This window comes from Aplidium turbinatum, chromosome 12 (assembly GCF_918807975.1).
Source record: "Aplidium turbinatum chromosome 12, kaAplTurb1.1, whole genome shotgun sequence".
NCBI classification, from domain to species: domain Eukaryota; kingdom Metazoa; phylum Chordata; class Ascidiacea; order Aplousobranchia; family Polyclinidae; genus Aplidium; species Aplidium turbinatum.
In genome coordinates, this window is record NC_137483.1 from 9,540,093 (window position 1) to 9,567,144 (window position 27,052).

General features: G+C 36.5%; 3 protein-coding genes across 3 annotated transcripts; all 3 read left to right on the top strand.

Annotated features, from left to right (window-relative positions):
• The first annotated feature begins 3,350 nt into the window (after positions 1-3,350).
• Positions 3,351-4,969, top strand: LOC145780572 (ribokinase-like). Its single transcript, XM_082592198.1, has one exon. The coding sequence runs from the start codon at positions 3,351-3,353 to the stop codon at positions 4,314-4,316; it is 966 nt and encodes a 321-aa protein (XP_082448324.1). The 3' UTR covers positions 4,317-4,969.
• A 1,515-nt stretch (positions 4,970-6,484) lies between these two features.
• Positions 6,485-9,823, top strand: LOC145780573 (aly/REF export factor 2-like). Its single transcript, XM_082592199.1, has 5 exons — positions 6,485-6,710; positions 7,411-7,549; positions 7,634-7,817; positions 8,117-8,273; positions 8,622-9,823. Exons 1-5 carry the CDS (start codon positions 6,485-6,487, stop codon positions 8,732-8,734), a joined length of 819 nt encoding a protein of 272 aa, XP_082448325.1. The 3' UTR covers positions 8,735-9,823.
• A 4,988-nt stretch (positions 9,824-14,811) lies between these two features.
• LOC145780754 (BBSome complex member BBS2-like) lies at positions 14,812-26,569 on the top strand. The gene is made up of 18 exons (XM_082592381.1): positions 14,812-14,938; positions 16,584-16,799; positions 17,156-17,281; positions 18,932-18,994; positions 19,439-19,516; positions 19,794-19,898; positions 20,141-20,227; positions 20,339-20,427; positions 20,904-21,141; positions 21,715-21,796; positions 22,070-22,133; positions 22,935-23,042; positions 23,508-23,634; positions 23,878-24,003; positions 24,146-24,283; positions 24,675-24,787; positions 25,188-25,336; positions 25,564-26,569. The coding sequence occupies exons 1-18, from the start codon at positions 14,822-14,824 to the stop codon at positions 25,662-25,664; spliced, it is 2,127 nt and encodes a 708-aa protein (XP_082448507.1). The 5' UTR covers positions 14,812-14,821; the 3' UTR covers positions 25,665-26,569.
• The last annotated feature ends 483 nt before the right edge of the window (positions 26,570-27,052 follow it).

Consider the following 27,052-nt stretch of genomic DNA (forward strand, 5'->3'; position numbering starts at 1 on the left):
TTGGAGTCATCAGCAAACATTACAGATTCAGAGTGTTGTAAGCTGTTACAGAAATCATTTATATATATTAAAAACAGTAAAGGTCCTAGAATTGAACCCTGGGGGACCCCGAAACATATTTTGCGTTTAGTGGACATTGATTGAGATATTTCTACTACTTGAAATCGGTTTAGTAGGTAACTACTGAGCCAGTCATGGGCTGCCCCCCTGATACCATAATAGTAAAGCTTGTTTAACAAAATTTTGTGATCAATTGTGTCAAATGCTTTAGACAGGTCTAAAAATATACCAAGGGTGGTTTCTTTTTTTTCAAATGCATTTGAAATTTTACTAACAAGATGCAAAACTGCGAGGTTAGTTGAATGATTTTGTCTAAACCCAAATTGTTGGGGGTAGAAAAAGTTATGGTTTTCAAGAAAATTATACACTCTGTTATACATTATTTTTTCAAGTATTTTAGAAAAGGAAGATAATAGACTGATGGGGCGGTAATTACTACAGTCTTCAGTTTTGCCTTTTTTGAATATGGGTATTATTTTAGATGTTTTAAATGCCGTTATAAATTCACCGTTAGTTAAGGATAAATTGAAGATGTGGGTAAGTGCTATGATTATGTTTTGTGGTACAACTTTTAATATCTTTGTTGGTATTTCATCTATTCCACAACTAAGTTTGGATTGAAAAGAAGAAAGAATTTGTTTGACTTCATCAGCAGAAGTGGGGCGTAAAAAAATGGATTGACTGATAGGATTTGAAAGATAATCTGAAAATTTGGTACTTGTATTAGGAATTTTATTCACCAGATTTGATGCTATTGATAGAAAAAAATCGATAGAAAAGCGAAAATTGTTTTAACTAAGTGTGTAATGAATTCATTGCTCTCAAACTAATGCAAGCTTTTCAGTTAGCATTAAAAAAATACTTATATATAATTATTAATCTGACCTTTTAAGAGGTTAAAAATTTAATTATTTTTCAAAACAAAATTAAATAAAATTTAAATGAAATATTTGGCAACTCTTGTAACTTTTGGCATGCAGTAACTCTTGGACTGCTACACCGGCAATGATCCTAAGAGTTTGCCGAAGTCGCTGATTGCAGTTTCCTCAAACGTTTTAAAAGGGTTAGGATTGATCAGAGTTTCCGCAAACATTTTAAAAGGGTTAGGGTGTTTCTGCAAACAAACTGAAAAGATTGAGAGAAAAGAATAGAACAAAGTCGCTGATCGCAGTTTCCGCAAACATTTTAAAAGGGTTAGGGGTTAAGGTTAGGGTTGATCAGAGTTTCCGCAAACATTTTAAAATTTCTGGTAATGATCCTACTAAGAGTTTTAGTTTGTTTGCGGAAAATAGTAAAATGTTTGCGGAAACTGAGATAAGCAACTTCGGCTTTTTTTAATTTTTTCTCTAGATCTTTTCAAGGTACGAACTGACGGTACGAATTGTTCATGGTATGAATTAGGTTGCATTCATTGAAAGCAAGTGTATTTTTCTTGGTAACATGATGTGTCATACCAGGCATTTATACTTTTTATTGCTTATGAGGCAGGAATTCAGGCAACACCACCAACTGGTGCAATCAGTACATTGTCTCAAAAGGCGTCATTGTTTTACAGATAAAATCGGTTAATCGTATCACCCATTTGCCAGATGTTTTGATACGATTATTATTTATGTATGATATTCGATTGATGTGTTTAACCAATTTACTCAAAAAAAGGTTTATTGTGAATGGGCGTCATTGTTGAACAGATGTCTGTGCTGACTAGGCTGCAACGCAGATTACAACTGATATATACTTCCTACAACTGTTTATAATTCTGGTTAAACTTTAAAGAGTTTACTTGACCTGTGTTATATAACACTACTGCTGTATGTTCCAGCCAGCAAAACTGGTCCTTTTTACATCAATTGATTTATCGTCTGTAGACGCTAAATCGTTGTAAAAAAGACAATCTTTGCTGACTGGGAGATCATGTACAACTGTACAATCAAAGCATTTTTCTGCAAACTGCCCCAATCAGACTTCTTTTCATCTCACCAATCTCTGTGACATCACAATGCAGACTTTGACCGTTGATGTTTTTGATTCAAGCGTGCTATTTTTAGCTCCGTACCTGCTGTGTAGTTTTTAATAGGCTATCGAACAGGCCTACGAAAATAGAGGTATGATAGAAAAATACGGCTCACACTCACTGTTTGTTTTAAAATCGCAAAGTTTTTTTTCAAGTCTTTTGCGCTGTCTCGTAATATAATTAATTTGCAATGTTCTTCAACTGAACGAAACTGCACAAATAATAATAATAATAATAATAATAATATATGAGATGTTGTAAAGCAGAGTGCTTATTCATCTTTCAATCACGTACAGTAAACAACTAATAAAGATAATAACAATATTAAGATTAACAGAGGTATCAACAGTGATACACACGCAAAAGTAAACAGCTATATAAGGTAAAAAGACACACAAAAACAATACCAAAATTTTTGTTATTGTACTAAAGCAATATTGGTATGCATCAATTAGGCAGTGACTACTGGAATGCCTAATGCTAACAGTGTAATTGAACACTAGTGTTGGTACAGTAATAACAGTAGGCTACACAATCACAACAATAAATAGTACACTACAGTATTAGATGAAATTACGCAGTACATTTCACAACAGTAGGCTGCTTTTATTCAGCACTTTTTTAAAAATTCTTCAAAGTTTTCTTGTTTAACTTTTGGACATGCTTTCCAACACTTCCCTTTCAAGCCGATATAATTTGACTGTGTCTATTCCTTGGAAGGCCAGTCACTGACGGATGACATCAAAAGCGTTTAACCTTCTTTATTGGGAAGTGTGATTACTGATTAGCCTATTCCTTTTGTCTGCTCTTCTGTGTTAATAAAGCCCAGCTATGCGAAAATTGGTTGTTTGCAGTGCGATGTCTAGCACATAAGATTATGGCCTGGGATTACATACACTTGTCTTTGTTTTGATCACATGTGTCTGTCTCATCTTTTCTTCACTTTGTCTTTGAACATTGCAAACAATTATGCGAAACAAAAAAGAGACATTCTCTTTTCGCTTACTAGTGCAATTATATGATTATGATAAATGAATGATATGCAAGCGAGAAGCAAATCCTGATACTATTATCTGACTTATTCTTTTAAGTGGTGTACGGCGTACGCTTAACCGATGTTTTTACTTACCGGTAACATTAGATTGGATTTGGTTTGGGATTTCAGGTTTTGATTCAAATAAACGATTGATACGTTTAAGCGGTATACTATTAATCAATTTCGTCTGTATTTGTTTCATAGGTTGAAGTGGTGATGTTGCAAACTTTGCCTACTAAAATGGGAATAAGCTGTAATGCGGACATTGTTGTAGTTGGTTCATGTAACATGGATCACATTACATATTCTCCAAAACTTCCAAAGCCTGGTGAAACTCTTCATGGAACAAAGTATGTTACTGGTAATGGAGGAAAAGGAGCCAATCAGTGTGTGGCAGCAGCAAAATTGGGAGCAAAAACAAGAATGATAGGAAAAGTTGGAAAAGATGCTGATGGTGAAAGCTTTATTGAAAAGTTTAAATCTTTGCAAATTGATGTGAATAACGTTGCTCAAACAGATCAGTCATTTACTGGTATAGCATCAATAGCAGTTGATGATGATGGAAGAAACTCGATTGTCATAGTTTCAGGAGCAAATCTGCTTCTAGAGCCTAGCGACATAATTTCTGAAAAAAAATTTTGGCAACACACTGAAGTTTTAATTTGCCAAAATGAAATTCCTTTGCAAACTACTCTTGAAGCACTGAAAATAGCAAGCTCACACAATGTAAAGACTATATTTAATCCTGCACCAGCACCTCAAAATGCTTTAGACCCAGAATTTTTCTCTCTATCCCACATAATATGTTGTAATGAGTGCGAGGCATTTTCTTTGACAGGAGTAGAGATTACAGATGTAAAAAGTGCCGAAAAAGCTGCTTTAGCTCTTGTTGATAAAGGATGTAACATTGGAATAATCACAATGGGTTCAGAAGGCTGTGTTTTTGTGCAAAAAGAATCTATGTCTCCGCAGCATGTCATACCTAAAAAAGTAAATGCCATTGATACAACTGGTGCTGGTGATGCATTTGTTGGAGCACTTGCATACTTTTTGGTGAAGTTTCCCACTTTACCATTGTTTGGAAAAGTTAGTCGGGCTTCCTACATTGCCAGTCTGAGTGTATGTAAGAAAGGCACACAATCAAGTTATCCTGGACGTGAAGATGTTCCAAGTTTTGTGTTTTCTTCAAATATTTATTACACTTAGCATTAAAAAGTCTGTATGCTAACATATATCAGTACCAAGTTAACTATTTTGCTGATGTACCATTTTCATGCAATATGTTTTGTGTTAAACTTTTATAGCCTATCATTAGCATAATATCAGTCAAAGTGTGAACTGAAACATCTGATTGTTTAATGTTTATTTGGGAATTGTTATTCGTAGATTGAGAAAGTCAGTTTGGAAGCTTGATTTTGGTAGTTTCACAATTTTACGTGCTTCTAGACTAGAGGCTTTAAACCACTGGTGCAGGCCTAACCACTGTAGTGGATGCTATATTTTCAGCAATGTCTTAACAGTAAAGTCCGCTGCCCACATTCTGTGAATATTTGTGTATTCAATTGCTATTTCACTCCTAATTAATGGCAAAATATATGTTCCAATACAATATATTGCACTATGTGTTACATGTAGGTGTTATAATTACTATCTAATTTGTGCTAAAAAAACTTTCATGAATGTTATGATATTGTAATTGTTGCTCTGTTTGTGCTATATTTTAGTTTGTTCCATCTCTATTTTGGTCTGGTTATTCAATTAGATTCTGAATTAAAAAAAAACATATTTGGCTTGAGTATTTTTGTGTACATTACCGCTGCCACACCCAGGGATGGATCCAGCCTCTAATTTTGGGGGGGTGCTGCTGAAATCTATTTTCATTCAAGGAGGTCCATCAGTGTGGCACTGTCAAAATGTGTCTCAGCTGTATTTGGCATACTCATAAGCATTCATGTTGTTAATACAGATGTTTTTGTTTAATATTAATAAAGACTTGAAAACGAAGAAAGCGTGCATGAAAAATCAAGTCTTAAAAACAAGCATGAATAAAAAACACTTATGGTATAACAAAATTCAAGAACGTGATGAAATTTTTGGAAATATTGTAAAGTTTAAAAACATGAGCAGTACAAAACACACGATTATTTCCATTGGTACACATTTCATAATCTACACAGCATCAATTCGTTACATGCTGATATAAAATGCTATGATCTATCAAAATATAAAGTAATATAATAGCAGTTTGAAATTTTTTTGGGGGGTGTGCACCCCCCTGGATCCATCCTTGGCCACACCATATTTAGGTGAGGTGCAGAATTTAGCAACTCAATAACACCAAGAAATTTCAGCCTAAACTGAGTTGGATATTATTTGTTAAAATTTGGACAGTACTTGAGGATTACACTTTGAACCAAAAAACATAATCATTTCTAATCTGAAAAGAGTTATTAGAAAGTGTGAGAGATCTGTGTCATTAAACTGCTTGTGCTGGGTAAAATGTTGTTGCACCAGACTCGCGCTGTTTTTTTTTTCGCTGAGACTTTTCGGTCATTTGTCCGAAAGGACTTGAAAAAATTCGGTCATTTTTTATTTATTTTGGTTATTTTTTCTGATGAAAATATTTCGTTTCAAGTAGCTGACACAAACCAAAATTTGCACTTCCTGACTAGCTGCAACATTAAGTTACAACAATCACTGAAATCGATTTGCACGCATACATATTTTTTCTGACATTTGACCGAATTGACTATACATATATTTTTTCGGACATTTTGACCGAATTGACTATATTTTTTTCGGACATTTTGCTAAAAAAGCAGTCAATGACCGATAAATGACCGAATAAACAAACAGGAGACCAATTTAATTATTAAAAAAAAATTTTTTCTATGTAGACCTGCCGTTCTTGTATTTGTTTTATATATGCTTTACAGTCAAGTCACAGTAAGAAATTGCCCACTCTGTTAAAGATGACCGTTGTAACGGTCCAGGAGTGACTGCACTGCAGTTCAAGAGTTACCAGGGTTGCCAAATAAAATCTCAAACTAATGCATACCTTTTCATTTAAGATTAATCAATGCTTAAAATTGTTAATGTAACTTTTTGAGCAGTAGGAATTTCAATTATTTTCATAAAACAAACTTTAATTATATTTGTAAATCCTGGTAACTCTTGGACTGCATTAACTCCTGGACCGTTAAACCGTCTCCAGATAACCTGTTGCCCACCCCTGGGCTACTGTTATAATTTTTGTTTTTGCAATAATTGTGTTATGGATTATTTTATTGCCTTATAATTCTTTACATTAGCAGATAAATATTTACTCATACTTACAGACTTGAACAAGTGATAGGTTATCACAGAGCTTCATAATGACAAATAAGTTAGATTTGTCTCTTGATGACATCATCAAAATCAATAAGAAATTAAAGAAGGGAAGTGACCGAAAAAGAATATCTCAAAAACGTGACAAAGTCATTTTGAGTCCAAAACTTGGCAAAGTAACAAAAGGCAAAAAGAACAACCAAAAACCCAAGCCGCAAAAATCCACCAATCGTGACAATGCTAGAGAGGTGCATCAAGTGAAAACCGTTCAAGGTATAAATTAATATTGTTTTTGTGAGATAAAGACTACTTTATTACTCGTTGGCCCGACATAAGTTTTCCAAATTGTGTGCTACAAATGGGATTCCTTGTAAACTGTTAAAACTACTAAAGAGGAAAGTTTTGTGGTCATTAGTGGGCAGACATGAATCAAGGGTTTTCCGATGATTGATGTGTTGGCCAATCGGTTATTGTTGCTACCAGTAGCACTATCTTCTTTAGCTGGGACAGAATTATGATGGCGAAATTTCCACTATTTTTTACCTTACAATTACCACCTTTTGGAACACCATTATTATATTTAGTTTTGAAATTTACCTGATGGAAAAGTATGTTAGTGCTGCATTTACCTGATTAGTATCGTATGTTTTCATTACGTAAAGACTTCCTTTTTCTACATTTTTTAAACTAGCTTATGGAAAGTCTTTTTGCAAGGAATTGAGAAAAAACGGAAAAAATCACCCTGGAAACTAGCCTCCCAGAAAAAATCCACCACATCCCCAAGAAAAATATCCCACCACTAAATATTTGTAATGTTTTATTGTGGGGAATAGGGCGTATTTCCAGAGCGGTTGCATCTGGATGAAGGATTTTTTCCAGCGAATATTTGCTATTGTACATTTTTCCGGAAATGATCCCAGGGTATATTTTTAGGGAGGACATTTAACTACATTAAGACAAGCACGTTTTGCAGCAGGTGAAAAGCGTGGAAAAAGACGTGGACAGTCGCTGGGATCTGTTGCCCAACCTAAAAAGCTTGTCAAGAAAGAAGTCTTGTCCAGTTTATCCACTCTTCGAAAAACAGTACCGGTAGCCAAATCTAGTGCCGGAAGGTATACCTATTCTATAACTTTCTCAGGTTTTGTTCCCAAGTTTAATGTTCGCACTGACTAACGTTTATTTTGTAAATATTTCAGAGGAAATGGAAAACCTGGAAAGATTCTCGTCACCAACTTGGACTTTGGTGTATCTGATAATGATATTAAAAAATTGTTTTCAAACTTTGGAGCCATCCGTAGAGCTGCTGTTCATTATGATCTGTCGGGCAAGTCATTGGGATCAGCAGATGTTCATTTTCAAAAGCGAATTGCTGCTTCAAAGGTGTGGAGTTGGTTTTTGTTCATTTGTCACCAACTTGACTAATATTTAGTTTGTGAAATCATGCAAACTTCAAAGCCAGAATTATTTCTTCATACCAAGCATGTAATTCAAAAAGAATTTATCAGGTTTCGTTCATAAACAGATCATTTTATGATTTAATTGAATTCCAAAAAAATGCTTAGCTCAATACACACCCATACTTGAAACCGTCTATGGTAATCTTTCTGTATTTCCATACTCGCGGGTGATTGATGTTTTACGTCATACAATATTTTTTTCTTTCACATAATAATTAACAGGCCCAGAAGAAATACAATGGCGTTCAACTGGACGGCCGAGCAATGCATATTCAATTAATTGATGAGAGCGATATTACTCAAGACCAAAGCGATGAAATCGAATCCTCTGCAAGTGAAGGCAATTTGCGACGAAGCCCGCGCTCGTCTCGTGGAGCATGTATGTATCGTACTATTGCCGTTATAAGGAACAAAATTTGTAGTTATGATTATTAAGAATGATCTCAATTTTTAATTTTTTTGTGAAATTTGCATTTTCAACCTTCTCAACGCACTTTTAACTGTTTTAAGCGTTTTAATGTTTTTTTTTTTGAATTGCGTCATTTGTACACTATTTTGAAGTTGTTTTTTTAATTTCCAATTTTTGAGTCTCCATTGGCGTTCATGGTTTGTCTGCAAAATCGTTCCATATATGTCTTCATATTAGATCTTTACGTTTATTTGAATTTAGTTGTGATTTTTGTTGAAAGAACGCCTGCTTTTCCAATATTGTCTTATTTTTGTTCAGTGACCAGGGGCCGTGGAAGAGGTCGCCAGGGAGGCAGAAGACAACAAAAGAAAGGTGTTTCCGCTGCCGACTTGGACAAGCAGTTGGATTCTTATATTTTACAAATCCGTTAGGTTACTTAATGAGGGCGTTGATAGTAACGGCGATTCGGTCTGTCGTAGATTAGTGGTGTTACCTAGTCAATTTAGTCACTGTAGGCATGCTTATGCTCATTGTAGATCAGTGTTAAAGTATGGTTCTGTATTTAATGCTATATTTTTCGTACCTCTTTATTATATGCTGCCATAATTGTGGTGCTGCTATTTTTTTGCCGATGTTTTATAAGTGTATTAACAGCAATTCTTATAAGTACTAGCCAACCTAATTCCAAGAATTGATAAATACGTAAAAGTTCACAACAGACACTTTTCAGTAGTCTACCAAGAGTGTCACCAACACTTAACGGATTTGGCGCAGTGAAGATTGACAAGTGCCATACAAGTGCGCGATAGCGGATATGAATGGTAAAAGGGTAGTTTAGCGTCATTCACTGCTATCAATATTTTATTGAAGTGTTCAGTCACGTAAATTCTGACCAGTTGTTTTGTTACGTAATGCAAAATCTTTGATCGTTTCTAAACGATCACCATATTGAAGTATCTTTTATTGTGCATAGGATAGGGATATGACAGATATGATTCGATTACGTATTTTGTGACTTGAATTGCCTGTGAACAGTAATTACGTATCAGTCACAAGAATACTCCATTTGTGCTATGCAAAACAACAATAGAGCTGTTGTGAAAGGTTGAATATTTGAAATAGTACAGTAATTTGAAATCAACTTTCATACTAGAAGTAGGCTGTTGCATCATTTCTTCACTGCACAGTAATTTTCAAACCATTGATCGCGGAGGCATTGCATAAGCTTTTGATTGCATGGGAACCAAGAGCAAGGCGAGAATACAGTTGTGCCACGAAACTCATTTCTGCTAATAATTAGAAAATTTGCGACGCCGTGGAAAAGAGTTTGTGAACCACCAATTTGCAGCTCTACTTGTTGGTTTGGAGCCGATTACCTACTTTTTTTTTTAGCAATTGATTGCCATAAATTTGCACATTGTTTTTAATTTTATTCCATGGAATGATGAAGCAATAACATTACTTACTTTGCTTGTGTTACTTTTTGTATTTGTGTGCTACATTTGATGCAATGCAACTTTGACGTCATTAAACCGTTGCGTCTAAACAAAATCATTTTATTTTGTCCTTTGTGACAACAGCCTACTATGCAATCACAGATGCCACACATCCACTAAAGACTAAACAAATACGCTAGCGGGAAGCAGTGAAAGACAGCACTCACTGCTTCTATTTTGGCGTATAAGTGTCTTGAGGCGTAGTCACTGGCTCTTGAGCACTGAGCAGTGTCGAGACGACGGATAGCCTACTTTCGAGCATTGTGAAGGTGACAATATCACTCGATCACGCAGCCGACTAGAATCTGCCAAAGAAAGGCTGCTTAAAATAATTTTTTAGGCAAATGGAAACAATTCTGTGTTTCATTTATAAATATGTAAGCTACGGTACTTATCCAGCATGGGCTTTGGTCGGGCAGCAAACCTTTTTAGCCGATCTATCAAGTTTTTTTATTTGGTCTAAAGTACGCCGAAACCAGGAGCTTAGTTTGGAGGGAACAATTGCCTCCCTGAATACTAAAAAGCTTGGGTGTTCGTCAGGATAATTATCGTTTTTAGCACTAGTAGGCTATATAACTTTGCGCGAAACGTCAGTGAAGCAATAAGTCAACCTGTTTATTGTTGCATTTACTTTCATCAGATGAACGTTGCAGCTAGTGCTAGAAACGAATTGCCTCCCTCCCAAAATATTTTGCAAGAAAGAATAGTAAAAAATGGGTTGATCGTAGAAGCTCAAACAAAGAAGCACCGGATCATCAGTGGTAGTCGCTGAATAGAAACGTGCACAACAGTAAAACCATTTTTGAAATAAACGTTTAGGCTAAAACTGGTCTTTGATTGAACTTAACCAGCTTTAGGATTCATACGTTGCATGTTTGAGTTTTAGCAAAAGAACATCACATATTATGTTCAGAAAATATCAAAAAAAGCAGGTTATATATTTCAGTATTGATTAATTGATTGAATCTTTATCTTCAAAGTTGAATTGAAGTTATGTCATTCCCTACTTTTCGATTTTTTTAAACTTAAAGTCTGCATTGATGTAATCAAAATCTGGCAACTCTGTTTTCTGTTGCTAATGCTGAGTCAACAAATCTGGGTGCCAATCACTTTGAAGGATTTTATCCCGAAAAAGGGATTTTTCAACGCTTCGAAGGATAAAAAAGGGAAATGAAGATCAGAAGGATTTTTTAGGGATTTTTAACAATTTTACAAGGAAATTTTGTCTTAAAAAGGGAATTGTTGTTTTTAGCAATATTAAAGAAAATTTTATTAATATTTCCATTCAAAAGTTCTAAAAACGACTGGAATAACGATGATCAGCTGGTTTCCGTCGCCACTCGCCATCCGAAACCTCCTCTCACTCTCTTTTCCATTCTCGCCTTTCCGTCACTTGATTTCTATTCTCGCCATTTTGGGAATTTGACGTAAGTGCTGTGAGTGAGTTAGTTGGTGCACGGTCGATTGGTCGACAGGACAATTGGTCGACAAGACAGTTGGTCGACAGGACGTTAGGTCGACAGGTTAGGGTTAAGTGCGTAGGGTTAGGGTTAGAGTTAGGTTAGAGTTAAGGTTAGTTGACTAACCCTAACCCTAAAATGAATCGTTCTGTCGACCTAACGTCCTGTCGACCAACTGTCTTGTCGACCAATTGTCTGTCGACCAATTGTCCTGTCGACCAACTGACCGGGTACCGAGTTAGTTTTCAGGGTACGAAATGAGGGAACCATACCAAGTGTTCAGGGTACGAATTAGGTTGCACCCATAATAGAGTCAACTAGGCTGTGTATATGACATGTATAATTGTACCGTATGGTGTACACAGTCAGACTGAGTCAGTATCATAAATAGGCCTAGTATCCTAAAGTTTTTCATCAGTCTCAGATGATTGTGAAGACGTTACTGACAAGGAGAAAAAAGAGATAGCCTCGCCTTATAGAGTTGAACAAGTTAGCGCATCAAGGAAAACCGAACTAAACACAACAATAAATTTGTTAATCGATGGATAACTCGTTACTGCACATTTACCACCTGTATATTTTCGGTGTTAGGGATAGGTTAAAGAGTCCGTGTGGGAAAGATGAGAGTGGTAATTGGTAAATGATGTCCAGGACCAGGTGGTAAATATCCCAGAACCGACTAACTGACAAGCGGTTTTTTGGCTGGACAGTGAACAAAGGAAGTAAACCATGTTATTGTAAAATATGTAGCCTACTGCTTTTGTGTAGCCTACTGTACTGTTGTAATAAAACAGCTTTGCTTCGACATACAGTTGCTACTGAAAAAAATCAAGCTAACCTTTGTAATTTATTCAGCAACTTTATGGTATCAGATTGGGTTTTTCAACTAAATCAGCCATGCTACTGCCTGCAAGGTTTTGTTTTTTGTAGCGATTTGAATACTATACCACTTCTTCAATTCACTGATTTTCTGTTCTTTCAGGTTAAAACGTAACTTAGGTGAGATTAAAATAACTTTAAAGTGGTATTGGCACTTTTTTTTAACTTAAATAACGTCAAAAATACCCTCGCCTATGAAGGAAGTTTTGAAGGATTTCCGACTGAGAAAAAAGGGATTTTTCAGGATAAAAAGGAACTGAAGAGGATTTATCAATTGTCAAAAGTGGAAGCACTGGACTGCCAATTGCCAAGTCAAGTTTTTTTTTTTTTTCCTTACAGCGCCATATAGCATAAGTGTAAGAAATTAACAGAGTGAATACGATATACATAACAATACATTTTACAACAGTGCGTTAGATCATGGCACAACCAGGGTGGTAACGAAATACCATGAGCGGTCATTTAGTTCTAAGTTGACTGCTTTACAATATTCAAATGAAGGCTGTTATGTTTAATAACATTTTTTGTTTTGAGGAATCTTTTCTATGTAATAGATCTTTAAAGACATAATTCATTTATTAATAAAACCTGGAAAAATGTTGATATGATTTTATTATGATAATGTATTAAGAACACAAAGCAAAGCGATAACATTACTTCTGTTGTCCTTACTAAGTTATATCCTACAGTGGTTAGTATTGTTGAAAAATTTATTATTGTTGAAACTGTATGCATTGTTTCTAGTTTTATGGAAATCTGAAAAAATTTTATGAAATTTTGTAGCCTACAGTACGGTATTATACTCAATGAAAACAAACTTAAAAAAGAAAAGTGATAGCTCTTTTGCGATACTCTGTACCGTAACTCATGGGCTAATGTTACTGGTGAATTAAAATGCTATCCAAGAAGGAATGTATTTTACATAAACAATAGTCGCCCACAGATTCATTCAAAAATGAAATGCCAGGGCTGAATTTTGGCTAGACTGTTTCAATCATCCAAGTCTGATGAATAATAATATATGAAATAGTTATTTTATATTTAATTATAAGCAAACTTTCTAAATTGTTAAGCTTGGGCTATTTCAAAAAAATGGTATTGACGCGGAGATTTTCAGTTTTGCAGCCGTGCTATTACTAACTACACGTAAGTATCATACGGCCCAAGCACTTATAAAACTATTCTGTACTATGTATTCCTTGTATATGTTAAAATATTTCAGATTTTCCAACTTAAGGACATGCTGATTGCTGATGAATCATTTATATTGACCTTGTACTATCTCTTTCATACCTGACACACTAATGATGAAATATGATATGATAGAAGTGTTGTTTAGAAAGTAAACTGATGTAAAGGCTGGGTTTGCGGTATACACCACTAGGGTTGCCAGATTGGGCGCTTTTACGCCCAATTGGGCTACTTTTGATTTCTCCAGGCGCCAAAAATTCGCGTTGGGCGCGCTTTTTTTGCTGGCGCCCAATTGGGCTACTTTTTTTCTAAATATAATATAACTTTTTATGTAAAAATTGTATCATATTTAAGATTTTTACCTAATTCGTAGTTATTTCATTGAGGAACAGCGTTTTTGGAGGCCTCGGTCAGGCAGGGTTACCACTTTGGCATAAAGATGACAATTTTCAAAAATGTGCGTGCTTAGGCTTTGACGTCTGGCAATCCTGGCAACTCAAGTGATCCAGGTTTTCATAAAAACACAGTGGACATCAGTTCAGTTTGTTTTTATTTCTGACCATCACAACGAAAAACAATATGTGTTAAACATAGTAGAGGTCTAGAAAAAGGTAGCAGCGACAAAATACGGACGCTATAACGAGCAGGACAATCAGTTATGGCATGGTCGCAACACCTTAATAAATTTTTTACAAAAGTAGAAAGATGAGTAAAAAAGGCCAGTGAATTTTTTTTTAACAATTTATATGAGTAAAAAAAAAGAGATAGTTTCTACGTTGATCGACCTTAGTGGGTTATCAAAACTGTTGATGGTTTTGAGGGGAACCTCTTAATGCGTTAGCTCATCACGAAAAGCAATTAAACCATTTTTGTGTTTAGGTACGGGTATTTGTTTGTACTTATTTTAACTAACAGTTGAGTGAATGCATGGTTGCCAATCTGTCTGAAAGATGTGAACTGGAAAAACACTTATAATTTGGGACTGATGATTAAGCGCTCTGGAAGAATTTTGTATAATGGCCTATCTCTTTGCTTGGGCTCTATTTTGGGCTCCATTTTAAAACCCCCAAAAAATTGGGCTACTTTTGGGCTACTTTTTGCATAAGCTTGGGCTCTTTTTTATATTAACCTCTGGCAACCCTATACACCACATGCAGTATACTTAGCAAATCAACAGCCACATGTATTTTGTAAACTTGTGATCAAGCAATTAGGTAATAGGCTTATTAGCCCAATAACATCATTTGCTTATACGGCAGTGAACTGACAAAGTATATACGGTTATATATATCATCAATGTGATTAGCCTATCTATGTGAATTTTTCAATAAAAATATTGGCTATTGTTATTTTGATAGGCCTAGTCAATTTTAGTTTTTGTGTATTCTACTGTTTTTTTTATAAGTATATGACAGATATAGTATATAATGCTTCAAAGGTTTTGTACAAAAAATATCTTTCATTTGAATATAGCTTTGTAGATTATTTCATCATGCTTGTACCAATATTTACCCTAAAAGTTAAGCATAAAATCCATCCTCGTATGGTGGCAGTAGGAAAGTACGATGGCATGCATCCTTGCTTAACTTGTGCCACAACGGCTTCTAAGGTTTGTGCAATTTCACAGTATTTGTTCTAGATTGTTGGATTACCATTTTTAATAACTCTTTTTGAATGAAATGAAAACCTGGGAGATATAACTAGCCTATTTCATCACTTAATATCTGTATTTGTGTAACTTGGCAATTTTTACTTTACAGTCATTCCAAATATAAACTAAAAAGCACTTTGCTAGTGATTGCATACATCGTAAGCATAGCCGTACGAGACCAAACCATTTTGGGGGGCAGAACGTAAATTTGCCCAAATCTGCACGCTTTTATAGAAATTGCCCAAATATAATTTATGCATGATAACAGTGAAAAACTAACATAACAAGATCACCAGCTAGCTAGAATTTCTTACCCAAGTAATCAAGATAGAACAACTGAATTCATCTTTGAATATACCTTGCTTGTGCATTACTCGATGCTTCTGCACTTTGGCATGGTAGGTAGGAGTATTATACACTACAGCAGTAGCATTTTAAATGTTGGTGAAATTAACATGACACAATTGCATATCATCATCATCATCCGTTCAGTCGTTTACGACTCTCGGTCACTCTATACGTCATCTTTCTCCACATCTCTCGATCCCACGCAGCCTCCTTCAATTCATGCACTCCCATGCCACTGTCATTTACAAAACTAAATATTTATTTTTTATTTTGGGACGCAACTGCATCATTTTAATTTGGGTAGTTTTATAAAAGTAACCAAACAAAGCTAAGTAACACCACAACATTAACATTACATTTAACAGGTACAGTATAACATTTTTTCGTTAAATGTTGTGGTGTTGCTTAGCTATGTCCGTTTATGGTTGAAAAAGTACTGTAACCTCTCCACCCGAATTGTTTTATAAAAGTATTTACCAGATTTATATAAATTCATATTTTGTTGTTGCCCAAATCAAGATGATGCATTTATGGATATTATAAAAAAAATTAAAGACTTTGTAAATTTTGATGCCAAGGCAACTGCATCATGCCAATTTGGGCAGTTTTATAAATAGACTATGATCAGATAATTTCATATTTTTTTGTTGCCCAAATCTAAACGATACAGTTATGTAAATGGGAAAAATTAATGAATTTGTTCATTTTGGGGAAACTGCCTCACGCTAATTTGGGCAGTTGCATAATAGACTGATCAGGTAATATCATGTTTTCAGCTGCCTAAATCAACACGATGCATTTGTGAAAATTAATAAAATTAGCTATATAACAAATTTTGTGTTTTGATTTGGGCAGATTCACAAAAGTATTAGAGACATAATTTGGTGGCTGCCCAAATTGGCATGATGCAGTTGGTTAAATGCATTTTGTACTACAGTTTGATCACCATACAATACATTAATACGGGTGTGCCAAATGAAAATTTTGCGGCATATTTCTTGTGCAAATAAGAGGCTGTACCGTACTTAGTTTGATAGGTAAAAGATATTAATTTGTAGTTTTTCTTAATTCACGCAATTTTGAAGCTTTTCATGTAGCAATTTTTGCCCTAATAATTGCAAGATTTTGCCCGAATTTGCGGCGTTTTGAAACAACAGGGGGAGCAGCTGCCCCCTGGCTCGTACGGCTATGATCGTAAGTGTGTAATATTTTAAGTACATAGCCTATTCACATTGACTAGTTTCATCATTTTCAGGTTTTTGTTCATAATCCTCATACTCCAGCTTTGGGCGGGGGAAGATTGGCTGTGCAAGATTCGGACATCAGCCTGTTAAGTGTCAATCAATCTGTTACTGCTTTGTGTGCTGGTCAGCTTGATCCTACCACCAATCGAGATGCTTTATGCATTGGGACTCAAACTAATTTGCTGGCATATGATGTTCATGATAATGCAGATTTGTTTTATAAAGAGGTAATCTTTGTGCTGACCATTATTTGTTGTTTGTATTTTCAACTTGTACTTCATTTTCCCTTTTAACATTTTTAAGTCCCTGATGAAATTAAAATTGAGAGTGTGATTATGCAAAAGATTAGTATGATGACTCTTATGTTGCACCTATAGTAGATGTCGACCTACAACTTTATAGTAGGTCAATAATAATTTGATTTATAGTTGATACGTGGTATAGTGGAAAATTTAAATCCAGACCAATAGCCTACTTTACAACCTAGGTAGTCAGAGAGAGATCAACAGCAAACATGTGTTTGCTATATTAGCTGGTTTGTTGTTCAAATAAAATGTAGAAAATGACAATTGAAACCTTGCAGGTTCCAGACGGAGTGAATAGCTTGGTTGTAGGAAAAGTGGCAAATGTTGATAACCCGCTTGTTATTGCTGGTGGGAATTGCACTTTGTTGGGTTTCGATGCTGATGGAGACGACAAGTTTTGGACGGTATTTTATACTCTGTATTTTTATGTAGGCTGACATTACTTCAATGTTAAATATGGACGGTACACTGATAACACTTGAACAACTCTGAGACTATTTCATAGCGATGTGCAGCAGTGACGATCGGTGAGGGAAAGCAAGGAAAGCAGTGCTTACCTGAGCGAAAACTATGCAAAGTATAATGATTGAATTCTAGGTTTAACTTCTTATTATTTTTATCATGTCTATTTTAACTTGAAAATTACTGTATTCGTGACTAGAATTACTCGTAACGCTAGTGAGTAGTCTAAATCCTCACCAAACCGCATGTCTTGCCTATAAATGCCAATTAACGCAAACGCTTCTGTCAGAAACAATCACTGAGGCTCCAAGGTAAGCAACTATCAAACTTGCTTACCCAAATTCAAAAATGTCAAAAAACGCCTTCGTTTCATCCAATCATCACTCGTTTTGCAAAACGTCACCAGCTGCTTAGCCAATCAGATGTGTTATGGTGAGACCAGGTGAGTCTTGCTTTCCCAGTGACGTCAATGCATACATTCGCTAGAGCGGCTAGACTAACTCGTCAGAATGGTGCTCGTCACGGTACACCGCACAAGCATCATAATGCCGAAATAATTGTTGCTGTTTTTTGATGTCTCCTCGCCATGTACTGTACTTTAGCCTACTAGCTTTCATAGTCATGCCTTTGCCCTTTTTACAGCGTTGATGTAACGTTACTTCGTCAATGAACGTTCAGGTGCGGGTGCAATATTTAGTTTGTTAAGCTTCTATACGCAGGAGGCAAACTTATCCAGCTTTTTGTACAAATTGCTTGCGGTTGTAATGTTTAGACCTAAGTGTTAGTTTTTGTAGTGTAGGCCTAACTGAATATCTCAGAATGAATATTCATGACGAATTAAATATTTAGACAACTATTATTCCATGTCTAACACTGGATTTTGGTCCTGCAACGTTAAAATTAAGATTGTTCATGACTTCTAAACATTAAATGGATGTATGATGATGATGATGATGATGATGATGATGATGATGATCACGACAAAGGCGAAGCACAATTTGACAGATTTTTATGTTTGATTTGTTTTGAAAATGCTCTCAGAGCGCACCAAATTGGAAGTGTTTTTCAAAAATTTCTGGGGGAGGTCCCCCAGACCCCCCGCTGGAAGTGTTGCCTTCGGCAACACGCCTTCGGGCTTCGCCCGACGGTTACGCCCTTCGTGCCTAGGCCTACTACCTTGCTGCAGCATATTTACAAGTTGCTTTCCCAACGGTTTAAGCCACCGAACGTCACTGATGTGCAGTGTGCTGATTAATGACATTACACAACAGGCAAGCCGCAACAACACATCAGAATGGAGCAGTATATATAATAATATATTACAATATAATATATAATAATACAATATAATATATAATACAATATAATATATTAATATAATATATTAATACAATATAATATATATATTATAATATATTATTAATAATATATTACACATATATATAACAATTAAAAATTATTTGATTTTGAACAGTCAAACGTTTTTGGCTTAACCTCAGCCCTTATCTTGTTGTATTGTTGTGCCCCGCTTGCTTGTGGTACAAGGATATAAACTCTCTCCCGAACTTACAACAAAACTGTCTCCTTTGCAGGTAACTGGCGATGTGGTGTGTTCACTTGCTATGGCTGACTTCACTAATGATGGTCAAGATGAGGTATTTAAAACGGTTATTTTGGCACGTCATGGTTCATAAGATGTGTAGCATTATAATTATATTGTAGGAAGATTTGTGGTTAGACTTTATTAGAAGTAACAACCATAGCTTATACAGTATGCTTGAATTCTCAACACGCTCCCCGAAAGTTTCCATTCTCTCACAGTTTTATTAAGTTTGTAAAAGTATAAATTTTTGCCACTGTTTGAAATTGAATATATCAACAACTACTTTTGTTTACAAGACATAAACTACATAGTTGTGCTATGCCATAAAACCAATTCTTCAAACTAAATAAGTTTTATCTCATCCTCCACCAATAATGTATATAGCCTATAACATTTAAGTATAATATATAAAACTTGGTGTTGATAATGTTTACTATACGATAAATGAATGCATTAGCTGGTAACAATTTTTTTAACGTTGCATGTAAACTTTCAGTTGTTGGTCGGTTCTGAAGACTTTGACATCAGAGTGTTTTGTGGTGATGAAATCATCGCCGAGATGACGGAGACTGAGGTGTGTTCTAGAATATGACAAACGTATCACATTGTCATGCTTTCGAGACTTTCACCGTTGTCACCATTACCGGTACAGCTGTCGCGTAAACCAAAAGCAGAATTCTTGCATAACTAATATCGTTTTCATTTCAACTTCATTTTGAGCATGTGTCGTTTTATCTATTGATTGCTGCTTCATAAGCCGATGAGCGACTGCAAAGTATTTTAGATGAATAACATTATTCACTTGTTCTCTTAATTTTTGCATTTGTAGTGTTGCCATATGTTTTGTTTAGGCTGTGACCGGTTTGTGCCGTGTCGATGGAAGCAGATTTGGTTATGCCCTGGCGAATGGTACAGTCGGCGTGTACGATCGCACTGCCAGATACTGGAGGATAAAGGCAAGTATCGCTTCACTTTCATGCAGCAATTTTTAATGACGTTATTTTCAAGCAAAAATAATTGAAAAGTTTTATCATTAAAAATTGTCTAAGAAAGTTTTTTCGTGTTCTTATATTAGTATTCACACCGCAGTTAGTTGTTTTAAGTTTTTAACCAGATAATATCTTTAGGTTGTTGTCAAAATGAAACTGATCATATACATAGTAACAAGACAAGATGTTTTATTTCAATAATTTTGCAGTCGAAATCTCAAGTGATGGCTGTGCACAGTTTTGATCTAGATGGGGATGGAGTCCCGGAATTAATCACCGGATGGTCCAACGGAAAAGTAGGTGCCCTGAAAATTCATTGAGTGACTTGAGTAAAAAGTACATGGTGGTTGCATCTTGACATTATCCAAGGTAAAGGTACCGAAGTTTTATTGATAATAACTTTCCAGGTCGACGCAAGAAGTAATGCGACTGGCGAAGTGCTGTTCAAAGATAACATGTCCAGTGCTGTGGCCGGGCTCGTAGATGCAGACTACAGGTACTTGTGGTCATCTACTTTTCAATAGTAATGTGCTGTGATGTTCAGACCTGCAGACATAATCAATTTTTATAGCAGTTCCAGCTTACAAAGTATTTTACAACCTTAATTTCAAGTTTGATCATTTTACGCTTAAGCTCAGTCATTTTCATCCTTTTCAACTACTGCGTGTTCAGAAAATTTTGAAGTTTTTTTCATACTCCTGGAAACCTTAGGGGTTATTATTTTTATGTTTAATATCGGGGAAAAGACGAAGTTCTTTTGAGTTTGTAGCTCTGGTGTTGTGGCAGATGCTGTTGATCGTTAAAATGTCAGCAAGTTTAGTAAAATACCAGCTGTTTTCGTCTTGTAAAAACTTTGGACATGGTAGTTTATGAGTGTACGTGATTAAGTTTTTCAAACAATAAATGCATTTTTGCAATGCAAAAACTAAAAAGAGGAAAAGAAACATCCAGAATTATACTTGAACTTTACAGACTCGATGGAAAAGACCAATTGATTTGCTGTTCCGTGGACGGAGAGGTCCGTGGGTACCAGGGTGACCAGGCGCGTATGCGAATGGTCGATGCCAACCGTACCACGGATGGCTTGCGCAATTTAAATTTGGCAAAACAAAATCTACTCCTCGAGTTACAAAACTACGAAACGACCGGCAAACCTATGAAGCCCGAAGACCTCACCACAACAGAGAAGATAGAAGAAGCTGCCATTCCGGTACAACTTTGCGATAATTTCTTTTGTGTAGAATGCTGCTGTAAAAGCGAGTAAATACCTGCAGCAATCTCCGAAGCATGCAATGCTTATTCTGTCCTGTAGTTGTTTTATTTCTTTGTTGAAGTGTTGTCTTGTTTCAAATTTTGGTCCATCAAGCCCGATCGAAATTTGCTGACGTCCAACCCTCGCAATGCGGGGAACAAAAGACGTATAACCGTGCACTAACTAACTTGTTTCCAATCTGTAACAGGCATGATTTTCTAACGTAAATGTCATATTTCAAAAGCATAGCAAGGTTAGACTAAGAAATTTTTCACATGTTGTGAGTTTTTTGTTGCTGTATTTGGTTATCAGAGGACTATTCCATCCACAAAATGTCTCTAATGGCAAAATTCGTTTTTTTATACTGGTTTAATTGTTGCAGACGTTGAATCAATGTAAAAACTACAGATTTTCAAGCTGGGTTTCCAGACGTTGTAGCCTACCACTTTAGCAGGCACCACAAACCTTAACGGTTTCTGATTGATTGAAAGGCAGACACTGCTAACCTCCACAACTATTTTTACACGTTAGATCGGAACCAACGTGAACTTCCAACTTGAAATAGACCATACAAGCAAGCCTCGCATTCAAGTGTCAGTCACAAGCAGCACAGGTATGTTACCTTCCACAATATCACCGTAGTTTTGTGGCAATTCATTGTTCAGTAACAAACTTAACCTACCTCAACAAACCTTCCCCCGACAACGCAGTCTGGTAAGCGATCAACTTTGCGAAAGAAACACCCACATCAAGCAACGCTTGTTCAATTCTCGAGGCGTGCGCTGGAACAACGCATTTGAAGGACAGCTCTTCACTCCGTTCAGCTACACCAAGCGATCTTCGCAGTTCGTTTTCGACGGCACTGTTAATATTTTATAACTTCCAGAGACGATTGTACGAATGGTGGCAATCTTCAGCGAGGGATTGTTTGATGGAGAAAGTCACGTTGTGTAAGTGGCCTGGTATTATCGTATTAAACAATGCAGTAGTAGTAGACCAGTTTTAATTCGGTGATGTCCCCGTTACCGAGGGGGGCCGGATTCACCTCCAATGTAGATTTAACAAATCTGTTAGTGTTATTATTATGATTTAATTAAATAGACATTATTATTGGAGCAATCTAATGATGATAATGAAGGATGTTTTTATATAGCGCTGTGTCTCGCAGATATGTGATGGTCTCAGAATTTTTCAAAACAGAAAAGTATCATTGCAGCTGTATAGAAGTAATGTCCGTCATGCAGTCTGCAGACGTGGAATCAATGCAAAAATGACGGATTTTGCTGTCGGGTTTATTACCTTGAATGCATTTTTTAGCTGATCGCCAAACAGGAATAAGATTCAGTACCCTTTCAAAAAGGTATCGAACCTATGCCCAACGATTCATAGAGGGACACTCTAACTAACCACAAAGCCACTGAGTTTGCAAATCAGAAGCAACGAATTGAAAATCACACTACTTGATCGAAAACTGTTAAAATATTGGCATTTTTCGAAGCAAGCAATCTTTTTTACATGATTTTACATCTTTTTTTCATTCGACCCTGATAAAGGCGAACCCGTCAAAGCAACCACTATTTAATGAAGAAGGTCACTCACATTAATAAGGTCTTTTATCATCTATCCAATGTTACTCGCACTGCTGTAGCATGCCTCAGAACATAACATTTACAAAATTTAGTCTTGTATCGAATTTTTTATTTGTAACGTGTCGTAAATCTTTAATAGTTTTATAAGTCTCATTGTTTCAGACACCCACCGGCCAACAAATTGAACAACCAGATTGTCGTCCCACTCTTTCCATCAAAAGACATGCCAGTGGAGCTTCACATTCAAGCTTTCGTCAGCCTTCCCGGAAGGTTAGTTCCATTGGTTGTCTTGTACACACAAAGTTTTTATAGCAATTGGCAATTTAAACTTAAGACGTAGTTAGCCAGTGGGGAAATAGCTGATTTTTCAGCTGGGATGTCACGAGTTTCTGAGATGAATGTTGCCAAGCTTTTGAAAACCATCTTCTGAGCGATACCGTCTAGGATAGTGTGTCAAAATCAGTGTTTGTCGTAGTTTAACACAGGAATACGTTTTAATCTTTAAACTAAACGGCTGCTTCTTCGTGAGAACCTTTCTTCTCCGGTCCCAAGGTTGGAGAGTTATATCTTTTATTAAGCTTAAGACAAGGGCGTTGACTCAGGCTAGATGGTGCAACCAGTGCGACTCAAAATTAAAAAAAAAATGTTCTAAGAAATAAAGTTTGTATTTAGATTCAAGCTAAGAGGCCAGCTAAGCATGCTGTCCATTGTCCAACCGTGGTATATTTTTCACAGCTCTCACTTTCACATTTTTGATCGGTCGTTGAATCTGCCAAGATTCGCCTCATACCTTCAAACCAACAATTTGCGCGAGATGCCGCAAAGTTACGTTTCCTTCTCGATCAACGAACGAGCGCAAAGAGTGAGTGGTTCACTTGTCTAAATCAACTAAAATAAATTTAGTGTTTCTTTCCTTTAACCTGCTTTGGTATTTTCTAATCTAAGCTATCATGTAGTCATACCAACTGGGCTTGAATATTTCAGAAAGCAGCTTAAGGTTGGTACTACCAATTTAACTGGACTACTGTTGTCATCACAAACGTGGTAGTGGTGGGCAGATGCTGACACAAACAAGGCTTTATTTTAATATGCAATCTTGTTCCAGGTGGCCATTTGGTTCAACGAAAATTTCCTTCTGGCGCGTGAGCTGCCGCCTGAGGATACTGTTGATGTGAAATTCGTCGCATTGAGAGGCGGAGATTTTTTTTTCAAGATGGACCAGAATGGAAACGTGAGTCGAAAAGGATGTTTTAGCAGCAGTTACAAGTCGCCGATTCTGTTTCATTCCGTCAGCGGCAGTGGCTCACTATTTGCGTTACATGAACGCCTTTCGATGATGACAGCACATTTTGAACTTGATTCTCAATATGCAGGTAATTTTGCAATCCGACAACATCGATCTGGCAGGCGACTTGATCCAATCTTTGGCGTCGTTTCTTCGAGTTGAAAATTTGCAAGTGACCGCGCATTATCCCGTCCACCTCAAGAAGTTGGGAGAAATTATGGAAACCGTGAGTTTATTTTCTATTCGTTTTTCCCGTTATGAGTTGCGTAATGGTAATGGACATTGCCTTTGGTGAGGAGATTACTAGCTCTGGTTCGACACCCTTCCAGAGCATGTGACTGTCTTGACATGTGTAGGTGGGTGGTGAGACACGTGTAGGTGGGGTGTAACATATTTAATGATACGAATATTCAAGTACCAGCTACAAGTCTGAATACGACAAAGGATAATGAAATACACTGTAAAAGAGGTTACATTTGCAGCTACTCACGAGTTGAACATATTGATTGTAAATATTTACTTAGAAACAAGTTGATACTTTGCTTAATACGAAGACGTATCATACTCTTAAGATCTTCGATATCTCAATATTGTTACATATTATTTTCGTATCGCAGGTGGATAATCTGCATTCAGTGACACAAAGATTGGCTGCAGAGATGACTGATCACTCTAACCTTATCCGGAGCTTGGTAGTACGCGCTGAGGATGCGAGACTCCAGGATGATTTGTGAGGAGCTTTATGGTTTGATGATTACTCATCACAACCTGATTAGTTGTGGGAATCTTTATCCTCGGACTGACAAAGCTTCTTTGAAAGTTTAATCTTGGCATTTCGCGTATTTGTAAAGGCTTTGAACCAAGGAGACAGGCTCGGTTCCTGACATTGTCAGAGTGTAGTTTCCGCCTATTATGCCATCTTCTGGGTGATGCTACTTGGAGAGCTTTTTTTGGATTGCGTTGCTCAAGTGCCCAACCCGCGGGTTGAACCAGCCTTGTTGAATCTTTATATTTTTTCGTTCAGAAAGTCAGGCGCTTATCAAATAAACAATCGGGGCATAGCCTACTATTCCTGCCAAAACCTACTTATGCTCCTTTGTAGTATTTTAAATACTGATCCTATCTTGCAGCACAAACATGAGGAAAGGATACATTGAACTAGAGGAATTGAATCGTGACTTGATCAACGGGTATCACGTGCGCTCCACCAACCATGAAGAACTTGTAAAATCACTCAAGCTTGTCAACCAAATCATACAAAAGGCCGCGCACTTACGAGGTAAATAGGCTACAAGGCAAACTTTTTTTTCAGTTCTTTTTATATGCGACTAATGTGGATTAACAACTCTACAGCCAAATAGTGAAACGTATCATTTGGAAATCGAGTATGCAAATTGCCACTTGTGGAACTCAGACTAGCTGTCAATTACGCAACTCTATTTTATTGTCGATCGATTGATAGAGATAAGTTTGTTCATCATTTGAGTTTATTATTTTTTATTTCAGTTGGAAAATACCAGGCCCAAGTAATCTCTCAGTGTCGAGAAGCCATTAAAAGCAGTAAAGTGACTACACTGATTAAAATTATACAAGCTGGAAGTGCTTAATTATATTGATGTACTGTTACAACCTACCACTTGAGGTTCCTCCGATCTATCAGCACAAGGCTGAGTGCTGGCCAGATGTCAGTCATTTTCCTGGCTAGAGCATCTTTGACTTTGACTGAAGGTCCGTTGGTAAGCTGACAATTTCTATGAAATGCTTTATGTATTTCACGTCGTTGTACACGGCATGTTTCACGCTTCATTTATTAGACAAAATGGTTCTTGATTTCAGCAATTTCTCGTGAATTTTATGCACTGCTCTGACAACGCTGATTCACAAGCGGACTATAAAGTTTGGCAACAGCCGTTAGTCCGCTCGCCCCGTTAGCTCAGCGGTGACACACCCGGCTCAAGATCACGCGACGCAACTTCGACTCTCGGGGTGTGCGCTTGAGCAACACATTTCAGGACTGCTCTCCATTCAGCGGAACCTAGTGATAGGAATATTTTTCCGGCAACAACCCTTGAACAATCGGAAAACTTCACTCTGCCAATCTCGGTAACCGACCCTGTGTCAAGCTCTGCGTCTACAAGTATACGAAACTACCAGGAATAACCAATCAAGGCTTTGTCAGTACGAGGATAAAGATTCAAAACCAACCAACCAGCCAGGGTGTTTCAAAACAGAATATACTTATTGGTGCATTAGTTCATGAATACTTTGTGTAGTTGCAACTAAGTCTTTAAGAGCAGGCTATCTTTGTATGAGTTGGGCGATTTTAGTCTGATTGGTGACTTGGTATACTTTCACTTAATGTTTAACGACATCAACATGCCAGAACAGACCCACGTTCATGGAATGTTATATTTTTGTACGGCCATTCCAAAAATGGATTTGAGATCGGTATTATTTTAGCTTTTTTTATAACGCAATATATTTTTGTATGTTCGTAAATAAATGATTATATCTGACGACTTTATTAGTGTAAGAATCACTGCTCAGAGTTTGACCAGGGCTACAGAACGCTTGTGAACCCAATTAGCAAATTCAATCTCTCGATTTTGGTTGATTACAAATTGAATGGATTTGTAAGTTGAAGGCGCAATTTTCTCAGCAATAAGATGATTCTTGTTCTGCAAAGTGACGAGAGTGCGTAAAAAGAGACTTTCATTCAGCTCATTCTTCACTGAGAAGGACGTTTAGTTGCTTATTTGATCATATTGCTGCAAAATCGTCATGGAGCAGTCTAGGGAAAAAGAACAATCTACCTGGCTGAGTTGCCTATTCACTATAGCATAGAACAGTTTATTTCGCTGAGTTAAACCATACCGAGGAAGACTCCACGCTAGCCATTAATTAAGACTATCGTAATAAATTGGTCTCGGCAGCTTAAAGGCACGTATCTTGTAAATCACTATCTGCAGACGGCGAATCAACGCAAAAAGGACTA